At 54.2% G+C, this 11,731-nt stretch overlaps 1 protein-coding gene across 1 annotated transcript; it reads right to left on the reverse strand.

Annotated features, from left to right (window-relative positions):
* Positions 1-226: 226 nt before the first annotated feature.
* On the reverse strand, positions 227-9,582 carry LOC149861906 (uncharacterized). Its single transcript, XM_090054606.1, has 6 exons — positions 8,288-9,582; positions 7,948-8,155; positions 6,875-7,047; positions 6,254-6,380; positions 5,017-5,133; positions 227-3,526 (listed from the first exon to the last, which is right to left on the reverse strand). The coding sequence occupies exons 1-6, from the start codon at positions 8,639-8,641 to the stop codon at positions 1,707-1,709; spliced, it is 2,799 nt and encodes a 932-aa protein (XP_089910732.1). The 5' UTR covers positions 8,642-9,582; the 3' UTR covers positions 227-1,706.
* Between the last annotated feature and the right edge of the window lie 2,149 nt (positions 9,583-11,731).

Consider the following 11,731-nt stretch of genomic DNA (forward strand, 5'->3'; position numbering starts at 1 on the left):
CAGGTGACCTTACCTGATCTGCACACATGCTCCTCTCTTGCAAAGAGGTGGTTAGGATTTCAGTTCCTTTGTCTCGCACTCCCCCATGTACACACATTGCCCCCCCAACCTACCCAGCCCCTCAGAAATGCACCAAGAGGAAGCCTCAAGAGGTGTCAAATAAAGTCCCATTCCTTCCCTTTTTCTGTGGTCACCTCCAACAAGACAAACCAGCTCTCCTGCCAAAAAAAAGAGAAACGCATCCAAAAGTCAAAAGGTTATTTTCTTAAACACTGTACTATAGGGAAAGTGGGGGTGGTGAGCAGAGGCAACATTACAAAGAAGATTCACAAAAGTTTAGGGCTGGAAGGGACCTTGTGAGATCATCAGGTCCAGCCCGCACATTTAACCAAGTCACAGCCATCAGTTGAGACTTAAGATCACTTCCTAGCACCCGGACTTTAACTGCCAGCCTTTAGGGTCCTAGCTCACCACTCAGGCCCTTCAGTTACAAGCCTAAAGTATTGTCAGGAGTGGGATTTGAACTGAGGCCTCCATCAGAGACCAGAACACCCTAGACCATTCAGCTATCCTAACAAGAAATCACTGAGCATACCCAGTGATGGGTTATTTACCTCTCTGAGTAGCCCCTATAGGACAATCATGGAGCCAAATTGCTTTTGTACAGGAGCCTCTGTAAAGGGAAACTACAATATGCAGAATTTCATCCAGAGGATGTCCTCATATTTTCCCCACTCTTGCACCTTTTTCAACACCCAGAATAGATGCTCTACTCCCTCCTGGGAAAGGTTGCTTCAAAAGTGCAGGGTCCTTGCTGCAGAGCAATACATGGGTGCAGTGCCTTAAGCATGACCACCTCCTGATGCCAAGGGTTAGCAACAGCCCCTGAATTAAAGTGAATCCTCTGGAAAAGGAAGGGGCTGGGGAATCACAGAGACATCTGCCCTGGAAAGGGTTCTGGGCCCTGGTCTTTTCAGACTTCACAGCTCTGGAGAGGACACGGAGACCAACCACAGGGAATATCATGTGCAGTTTTGGGGCTTTCTCAGAAGATGATGCATTACAGAGAATACAAGGAAGGGAAGGAGGGCAGGGCACATAGCAGGCATCCGCTGGTGCACAGCTCTGGAGGTAGGCTGAAAAGCAAAACCTGCCAAACTGGCCTCAGGAGGTGGTAGTAGCAGTTCCTTGTAGACACCTGATGGATATGAGCAGGCCTGGGAGAGGGGTGATGTGGCGGTGAGGAAAGGCAGAGGCAGGGAATGCTTCCCCAGCCATAAATATCCTCCTTCCTGCAGCTCAAAAGCAGAACCCTGGGACCAGGACAGAAGGTGACAGGTGGCCAAGGACAACTGTCCTGTTTGTCACTTGCAACCAGCTTTCTTGTGCAGGCAGTTGTACTGTGCAGGCACTTCTCCATCTGGGAGCGCGGATTGCTTTTAGAGAATGATGGGAAGGCTGACACAAAGATCATCTCCTTATAGATTCCCCCAGCATCTGGGCTGGCCTCTGTTTCCAGTGTTTCCTCTTAACCCCTCCCTCCCAGTTAAAAATTGGGGGACAGCCTCTGGGTCCTTTAGGTTCAGTAGTGCCCTGCAAGGGTCAAAAGTTGGGTAAACTCTTTCTGCAGTTGATCCATGAGGCTTGGAGGTGGGGGGTGTTGAGCAGATAGACATCCACAAGCCCTTTCTATGTTGCTGGAAGAATTATGGATGTTCCTGAGTGTGGATGCACTGGTGCCGGGCCAGGCTGGAGGACTGGGTGAAGCTCTTCCCACACTCTGAGCACTGATGTGGTTTCTCCCCTGTGTGGACACGCTGGTGCCGAGCCAGGTCAGAGGACTGGCCAAAGCTCTTCCCACACTCAGGGCACCGATGGGGCTTCTCTCCTGTGTGGATGCGCTGGTGCTGGGCCAGGTGGGAAGAGTGGCCAAACCTCCTCCCACACTCAGGACATTGATACGGCTTCTCCCCTGTGTGGATGCGCTGGTGCTGGGCCAGGTGTGAGGACTGAGTAAAGCGCTTCCCACACTCAGAGCACTGGTGTGGTTTCTCCCCTGTGTGGATGCGCTGGTGGTGGGCCAGGTGGGAGGAGTGGCCAAAGGTTTTCCCACACACAGAGCACTGATGTGGCTTCTGCCCTGTATGGATGCGCTGGTGATGGGCCAGGCTGGAGGAGAGGGTGAAGCACTTCCCACACTTGGGGCACTGATGTGGCTTCTCCCCTGTGTGGATGCGCTCATGTTCGGCCAGGTGGGAGGAGCGGGTAAAGCTTTTCCCACATTCAGGGCACTGATATGGCTTCTCCCCAGTGTGAATGCGCTGGTGCTGGGCCTGGTTGAAAGAGTAGGTGAAACACTTCCCACACACCGAGCACTGATGTGGTTTTTCCCCTGTGTGGATAAGCCGGTGCCGGGCCAGGTGGGAGGAGTAAATGAAGCTCTTCCCACACACAGAGCACTGATGTGGCTGTTCCCTTGTGTGGATGAGCTGCTGCTGGGCCAGGTAGGAAGGGCAGGTAAAGCTCTTCCCTGAATCAGGGCACTGACGTGGCTTCTCCCCTATGTGGACATCCTGATGTTTGGCCAGGCTAAAGGAGTGGGTGAAGCTCTTACTGCACTCAGAGTACTGATGTGACTCCTCCCTTGTGTGCATGCGCCTGTGCCTGGCCAGGGTGAAGGGATACCTGAAGCTCTTCCCACACTTGTTGCAGTGGTGTAGCTGCTCCCCCTTCTGCCAGCACTGGTGCTGGGACAGGTCTTTCCAGCAGATTAAATTCTTCCTGCACTTGGTGCAGCGGTGTGTCTTCCTTCCCAAGTGGATGCGCCGGTGCTGAGCCAGGGAGAAGAACTGGGTGAAGGTCTGGCCACACGTGACACAGAGGTACTGACCCTTCTCCCTGTACGCACATAGGTGCATGGCCAGGTCTGAGCTGCACTCAAAGCTCTTCCTACATTTGGTGAAGCGGTGGGGTTGCTCTCGAGCGTGAATCTTGCGGTGAGTGGCCAGGGTCCAGAAACAAGTGAAGCTCATCCCACACTTGGAGCAATCGTGGGGCTTCTCTCCAGCACACCTTAATTTGTGCAAAGCCAGGTGTGATGAGCAACCAAAAGTTTTCCTGCCCTTGGGGATGGGCTGGGCTCTCTCCTGAGACTTGGTGTTTTGCTCCTGCTTTCCCCTAAGGCCCTCCCTGCCTGTGAGGTTTGGATGATATCTCTCTTTCTGGTGAATCTTCCTCTTGGGATTTTTCATCTCTCTGAGCTGCTCAAATGCCTCCCTGCAGCCCCACATCTTACTGGGCCTTGCCTTGGCTCCATTCTCATGCCCAGCTGGAGCCGGTACCATGTCCACCACCACCTTCTCCCTCTTCTTTTGGGACCTGCCTGGCCTCTTATGGAATTGGTCCTTCTCAAGTCTTGGGGGTTCCCTCAGTCCTGATCTACCTGGGCACATCCACGGTGGGTCTAGGTTTGCAGATCCTTCCCCAGGAAGCTGTTCCTCAGCTCTGCTCAGCAGCCAGGCACCTCCTGCATGAGGAAGAAAAACTCAAGATTATCCCTGCACTGCCCCAAAGAACCAAACACTGCTCTTCTTTGTGCTGGGATGGGCCTCAGAAAAAAGTCCTTGTCTTTCCTTAAGAAAACAAGTTCTTGTTTCAAGGACCCCAATTATGGAGGATGAGAGAGGGGCAGGTCCATGTGGTGTGCCCCATCTCAGAGGATTTCAGAGCCAGTTTCTCAGGGTGTCTGTGCCAGCTGTTACCCCAACATCTCAGGGAGAAGCACATGGGACATGTGCATTAGGAAAGCACCTGAATGGCTTCCAGCTCTAACAGGCTGAGGATGAGACCAGAGGCATCTGGTTAAAGGAAGAGGGAGGCTCTGCTTAACAGCTACTCAATCCCACAGGACTGGTGGGTCCAGAGGGAAAAATGATGCAGAACACCCCATCTGACCAGGCTGGCATGCTCCAGAAGCCAACATGCATTGATGAAACTGCTCTCCCGTGCTTGCCCTTGCTCTCGGGCAGTCCTGAGAGCACCATCTGGGTACAAGGATGAACAGCCTCACAGTACATGCCAGTAAGCATGGGTATAGACTGGTGACACTGCTTACATAGCACGAGTTGCTTCTGCGGTACAGACAAATGCTGCTTCTGACTGGTGGACAAAAAACCAAATTGTTTCATCCCTCCAAGAAATGTTCTGGGAGGGGAGGACTTATTGCTGTGGGTCTCTCTTCTGGAAGGAGCAGAGCTGTGCTTCCTACCTGTTTCTAGGGAACGGCACAGTACAGGAAATAAGCCCATGGAGGTTTACTTTGATGACAAGGCCCAGGTGACCCCCACGTCACAGAAATCTGCACTGGGACAAAGGCCTTATCATTAACCCGCACATGGACTCTGCACTGAGTCTCCAGCTTTGTGACACTCAGGGCTCCAGAGATGAAACCGAAATGGCAAGATGCTGGTGCAAACCACCCTCATTGTGAACACTTGTGAATCCCACCCACCCCATGGAGCCATTTAATGCAGCCTGGGACCACGATCCAACACTTCCTGGGCTCCGGGTCATCCTCACCAGAAGAAACCTCTAGCCTCCCTCATGTCCAACAGTAATGGCTTCACAGGGCTTCTGCCAACCATGCTGATTTCCTCGAGGGACTACACATCCCATCACGCCCTAGGAGAAGTGTTAGAGATGTACTACCTTGGACTGGGGAATCAAGGCTTACACTGTTGAATGAAGGTGGAACTTTTAAGATCACGATATCCCAAGGAAACAAGATCTGTGCCTAAAAATCAAGGCAACAAACTCAACTTTCCCCTAACAGCTGTAATTAGGGGGAGAAGAAGGGAACAACTGCTCGACTCCAAAGCTTGGAGAGTAGGACCAGCGTTTGCCTGGACACATGACAGCATGAGCTAGTTGAGGTCGCGGGTCTGCAATTTCTAGGCCCCCTGGCACTCTGGGCATGAAGTACTTCTGAGTCAGGAGTCAGGTGCATCCATAACTCACCTGACAGCAGGTCCTCCGACCCAGAGATTTCTCCATGGTCCTCATCGTCCCGGACCCAGAGCTCCACCTGTCCTCGCTGGATGCAGCAGATTAAGTCAGGTGAGGGACCTTGATATCCTGTTTGGGGCAGCGGATAAAGAGTGTTTATGTCTGGGTATGGGATGGAGAATAACCAACCGGGATTTGGAGAAAATGAACCTGACAGAGTCTCCAAGGAGTGATCTGTGATGTACTAGACGGCAGGAAAGATAAACCTTGTAATATTTTCAAGGTACAACAATTAAGAGACATTGGAGATGCTTTTGGATTGATCACATTTATCGTATCAGTGTCATTCCAGGCAAAAGAGTGGAAATGAGTTTATTCTCAGAGAAGGTTTGTAGCGAGGACCCACGGCAGTGAAAAGAAACCATGACAGATGTCTCAACAATGAAACGCTTCTCCGGGACACAGGGTAATTCATGAACAGGGCACAAGAAAGGATGAATACACAGACTGGCAATACTTTAGAGCTGAAAACAAAGTTCCTGGGAGTCATGGGTATAGACAAAAGAAGGCAGAAGGAGACATATTTTACTGCATGCAAAAGCCCATGATGTAGAAATGATCTGGATGGTCAGTGTTGACTTGGAAAAAGCATTTGAGAACTCCCCCAAGGAAGTCCTATGTGGGAAAGGGAGGGAAAAGAAAGCACCAGAATAGCAGATTGACACAGAAAAAGGTAAGTACCTCAAACCAGCGTTTCCCAACCTTTTCCAGCCCAAGGCACACTTACATCAATAAAAATTTTCCACGGCACACCTGCTGAGGTAGCATTCCCCATCTGCACGCTTGGATTCTGATGTGTTCAGACAGGATGCACCAGGCAAAAGGGGGAGAACAGAGGAACTCCCCACGCAACGGATGGCGGTGAATTTAATGAGCAATGAATTTGAGAATGTATGAACAGGCCAAGAAGGCAAAGGGAGATCGTGTTACCAAGAAACTGCTGAATATGGAAGCACCCGGATGTACGAGAATGGGGAAAACTCAAGTGAAGGTGACTGACTGGATCAAATGAAGGAAGATATATAAATATGAAAGGCGAGAGGTCTGATCACTAACAGAGCACTGGGGAGGAGATCATTTAAACCACCAGCCAACGTTTCGTGAGAATGAGACTGTTGAAAAACGTGGAGGAGACAGTAAGCTTTAGAGTTCACACAGCTCCAGGGAGAAACAAGAACCAGAGCTTTACCCAGGGAAACAAGGGCTTGGTAAGTCCTCAGCATCTGGTCCCGGTACAGCCCCTTGTCTCCATCGTCCAGCAGCTCCCACTCCTCCTGCGTGAAGTACACGGCCACGTCCTCGAAGGCCTCCTGGAGCTGCAGACACAAGTGCGCCATCACCATTAATGTTTCCTGCTCCAGCTGATTCCACCCCACCCCACGCCCTATTGGGAATTACTCTGTCCTACAATATTTGCAAGCTTGGCCATGACCGGTAGGGGTGCAAAATTCTTCATTATTCATATGATGTGTGATATGGACACAACTGTGGACATAGGAGTTAATGCATCTGCCTTAGGCCAGCTCATCATATACTATCCCCTCGGTCCTTGGAGGAAGCCCAGGCAGCACTTTCAGAAACAGAGAGACCTGGCTCTATGGACTGTGACCTTGCCTTTCAGTGCCAGCACCTCTGCCTATGTGAACTTGGGAGTGAGCTCCTGATAAAGCCAGGTTGGTGCTTTTGCAGGTTGAGACATGTCTCTCTTCAGGTCTCCCCATTCCCCAAATTCTTCCCAGCACCCCTCGATCCTCCTGGGCTTTGCTCCAGCTGCACTCCCACCCCCAACTGCAGCCAGTGCCCAGCTCACCTCCATGCTCCCTGTCTGCTTGGACAGCCAGCCCTGCCTCGGCCACACTTGGTCCAGCTCCACCGTTAGGGAGCCCCCCTTTCCCAGTCTCCCCGGGGAAGTCCTCTGCAGCTCCAGCTTTACAGGCCCTTCCTCAGGAGGCAGCTGGTCAGCTCTGTTCAGGGTCCCTGCGCCTGCCGGGTGGGGGGAAAATATCCACAGGTTAGCCCGGGTGCTGCTGGCAGGAGGGAAGCCCTGCCGTTCTCCTGCACTGGCCTGTGAACAAGGCAACCAGAGACTTGGGTGTGTGGAAGAGGGGGAGAGAAGGAGGATTCAAAGTCCCACCGCTCTTTCTAAACTAGACCTCCGCAGGCAGAGCTGGAGATGAGCCACAATAACTCTCTCCCCGGGCAGGGTGGCGATCACAGCGCTATTTCAGAGCCAGCAGGGACGTTGCATCCCTGGAAAGAAGCTTGAGGAACCTTCATTCCCTGACAACTCCCAGGTCTCCACAGTTTGGGGAAAATCTGCAGCAGGACAGAGGCCTTGGGTTAGCTGTGTGCATGAATGACTGGTGCCTCCCAAGACTGGCACCACAGTGGCGAGCGGGGACTGCCCACGGCTGTCAGTGTCGGTGAGCAGGGATCACACGCAGAAGCTGGTGGCAGGCAATTTCGGGGGGGGGGGGGATATGCCCCCCTACGCAGCGCCTATGGCTGTATGTGAACCAACCAGGCATCACTGGGGAATCTCATTTCCCCCAACACCCGCACCAGTCCCTGACTGGGCACAGAAGGCTCCTGGGGGCATGAGAAAGGGGCAAGTGAACACTGATGGTTGGAATTATTAATTGGATCTTGCATCGTTATCATGGCAGCACTACAAGGCCTGCACAAGTTCAAGCACCTTTTTGCTGAGTGCTGCGTGCATGAAGTAAGGAAGATGGGTGCTGCCCATCTCCAGAGATCAGAGCTCTGTCCTACCCCAACCATGTGGTTACACATAGGGAAGCCCTGTCACAGGCAGGGCAGACGTGAGCCTTTCCCCGTGCACGCAGACCCAGACCCATGCCAGGCATGCATCTGCTATCTTACCTGACTCCTGGTGGTGCAGTGGCTCCTCAAGGACAAGAGGTGACTTGTCCTGAGGTCCTAGCATTTCCATCTGTCCTGCCTTCTCCAAAGGCATGTCTGCAGGATGGGCCTTTGGCTGCTCCATATAGCAATCAACAGGTTCCTGCAGTGCCCCTGGGGGCTGCACCTCGTCTGAAGACACCTCCTTGACCATCGCATTTACTGGCACCTGGGGACAAGATAAATATGTCACTGGGGAGCTGAGACCTAGGAGAGATGGGGATGGGGGTGGGAGGGACCATCCTGCAGACGCATGAAGATGGGGACAGCAGCATCTATGACCAGGGTGAACTATTCTCACCTGAAGCGTCTCGTCCTCCGCCGGCTCCAGCTGAAACCCCTCGGCCAGAGTCACGGCCTCAGCGCAAGTCTCCACGCCGCGTCTCCACTCCCAGCTCGGCATCTCCCGGGGCAGGACGGCCAGGAACTGCTCCAGCACCACCAGCTCCAGGATCTGCTCCTTGCTGCGGCGCTGGGGCTCCAGCCAGCTCCGGCACAGCTCCCGCAGGCGGCTGCAGACCTCCCACGGTGCCTTGTCCTCCGGGAAGCGGAGGCCCCGGAAGCACCGGCGCCACATCTCTGGGGTGGGGAAGTTGTCCCCTGGTGCCGGCTGTGGGGTTGCCGAGGGCTGCTCAGCCTCAGCAGGGGGCTCCATGGCCTGCTTCCCCTCCTGCCCTGGGATCTCCCGATGTTGGACCAGCTCCTGCAGCTGCTGCTTTACTTGCTGACCACACCGATCCACAGAAGTTTAGGGGTTGTGGGCAGGAAAGACTGCTGGGGTCATAGGCTCAGAGATGCTCGAGTCAGAAGGGACCTCAGCAGATCATCGAGTCCGACCCCCTGCCCTGGGCAGGAAAGAGTGTGGGGGTCGGATGCCCCCAGCCAGGTGCTTGTCCAGCCTCCTTTTGCAGACCGCCAGGCTGGGTGCCTGCCCCACCTAGCCTGGATGACATGGGGCTTCTCCTGCCACCCCCACTCCCGCTTGGCGACCTGCCACGTCCTGCTCTTCTGACGCTGTCCCCGCAGCCCCCTTTTCTGTACCAGGACAGACCTCACCACAGCCTGGGGGCCAGGGTCTTGCTCTCCCCCGCCTCCACAGTGTCTGGCTCTCCACAGTGTCTGGCTCATCTGTGGGAAAGGAGACAGCCCAGGCGTTCCCATGCCATGGGAGAGGCACTGCCCCAGCCCCAAGATCTGCCCGGCCCGACACCCACCCGCTTTCCCCAACTCCAAACGGCCCCGCAGGCTGGCTGCAAACCACCCCCTTCCCCACAGTTCCCTGCACCCTCCCTCCTCTGCTGGGCCCTGCAGGCACCGCTTCATGTCCCTCAGCACCCCCAGACAGAAGTGTGGCCTCCTCCCCACCTCCCCGCAGCCCCTCACCCCCCTCCGCCACGGGGGACGCGGCTCCCTGCCATGACCCAGGACTCCCAGCCCCAGAGGGGAGGGGTGGGGGGCGAGCACAAAGCCCCTGGATCCTCTCGGGAGGCAGGATGTGCCCGGCAGAGGAGCCGGGCCCAGCGCCGCAGCGGAAGGGGCCTCGCCTCGGAAGCGGAGGCACCTCCCCGCGCCAGCCCCTGCGACAGACGGGGAGGAAAGGAGTCAGCCCTGCTTTGTTTCTCCAGCCCTTCTCCTGCAAGGGTTTGGAGGGGTTTTGTGGGGCTGTCAGTGCGGGGACAAACCGAGTCCTCTCCTACCCCCTCCACAGGCTGCGGGGGGCATGTGAGGCAGGGTTTGGGGGGCTGAGGGCAAGGAGCCTTTTGCCCTTCGCCCCCCAAGTGCAGTTGGGCTGCTGAGGTCTGCTCCAAGCGTGCCACGGAAAACACGTGGCCTTATCCCCCTGCCTCCGTTGCAGACTGAATCATCCTTTTATTTCTTTTGGAAAAAGCAGACCAAAGGCATGAAAGCAGGGGGGTTACCATGCCCGGGCAAAGACACCTCCTTATCTCTCTCCCCCCATCACAGACTGTTGGCATTAGACAGGGGTGAACATGCCTGGGAAAAGACCCCTACGTATCCCTCTGCCCTGTTGCAGACTGCATTTTATTGATTGATTGATTGATTTTTTGTAAAAAGCAGACTGAAGGCATTAAAGCAGGGGTGCCCAGGCAAAGACACCTCCTTATCCCTCTCCCCCGTTGCAGACTGAAGGAATTAAAGCAAGGCTGACCATGCCAGGGCAAAGACACCTGCTTACCCCCCTGCCCTGTCACAGACCGAAGGCATTAAAGCAGGGATGACCGTGCCCCAGCAAAAACGCCTCCGTATCCCTCTGCCTCTGTCACAGACTGAAGGCATTAAAGCAGGGGTGCTCAACCTTTCAGCCCCACAGGCCAGATGAAGGGCCCTGGGCAGATCAGGCTTTGCCTGCCAGGATCAGGCCCTGGAGCCCTGCATTGCCCCCAGCTTGCCGAATCGGGCTCCGGGAGCCCTATGGCCCCAGGGCTGGGGCAGGGGAGAGGAGCATCCCAGCAAGGTGCTCCTGACCCAGCCTGCAGCTGGGCCTTGCATTGCTTACCCAATCCAGCTGCTGGGCAGGCAGTTTGCTAGGAGTCAAAGGGGAAGAAAAAGCCCAAAAGGGAACAACCCACAGGAGAGAGGAAAAGCCTCAGTGGGAACAACCCACAGGATAGTGAGATTCTTCCCCTTTCATGCCAGCATGTGACAGGCGAATCCTCCGGGGTCCCTGCTGAAACTAGCTGTGTCAATCTAGATCTCCAAGGCAGAGGTGGCAGAAGCTGCAAACATCCCGAATCCCAGACCCCCTAAACTGCCAAAAAGCACTTGTGGCTCAGAGCCCAAGTAGGGGATCCATCTGAAAAGCCGCTTCCCCAAAAGAAACTCTCTGGGCGAAACCTTCACTGAGAACAGCTCTCATGGGGCCTGCAGAAACAGGGATGGCTGCTGCGGGGGGGAAGGAAAAGGGAGAGAGAGACAAAGAGCCCTTTGACTTGGGAATATTTTGGTGAGTTAAACTCAGAAATCCTAAATCCTCCACGGAGGTGAGGTTTCATAGGATTTAAAGAGAAATAGAAGGGACCGTGGGATATAGACAGAGGAAATCCTGCAGTCAACAACAAATCAGAAAAAAGTTGAAGATGAACAGGGATCACAGGAGCTTGCAGAGTATTTAAAGCAGATGTTGCACTCCCTCCCACAGCTGGGAATGGAGACACCGCAGGTACAGAGCACAGAGCTCTATACGCTTCCCCCAAGAGAAACCCCCTCTGCCCCAGAGAAATGATAGTGTGATTAAACTATTTGAACAAAAAGAACATATTCTGAATCAAGCTAGAGAGACCTCTGGTCCTTACCATGCAGGCACTGAACTGTTCTCCACTTTGTACAGCCATTTCCCCCTCCCATCTCGACAGGGGTGTTCACCTGGTCCATATTCCAAATTTGGTTTGTGTAGGAGCTTCACGCATTGATCAGATCTGCTGATGAGACCTACCCTGGATGCTGTTGTGCAAGCGGTTTATATTCTCATATAATAAAAGGTTTAGTCTGCGTGTCTGCCTGTCTGTCCGTAACACTTTTGCCCAACTGCGCCCATGCCGTTTGGCTGTGTGGGCCAAGCAGGTGGAGGCAGGGCCAGCTGAGTTAAAACCAGTGATGCCTAACAGCTTTGGCACTAGCAGGGAGGCCTCAATATTCCCAATGGGAGAACAGAATACGTGAACTTTACTTGGAGGATATCTTCATACTTCCCCCACCCATGTGCCCTGGAAAGGTTTTTGGGCCC

The sequence above is a fragment of the Crocodylus siamensis genome, chromosome 6 (genome assembly GCF_052110815.1).
Source record: "Crocodylus siamensis isolate JL-2025a chromosome 6, ASM5211081v1, whole genome shotgun sequence".
Classification (NCBI taxonomy): domain Eukaryota; kingdom Metazoa; phylum Chordata; order Crocodylia; family Crocodylidae; genus Crocodylus; species Crocodylus siamensis.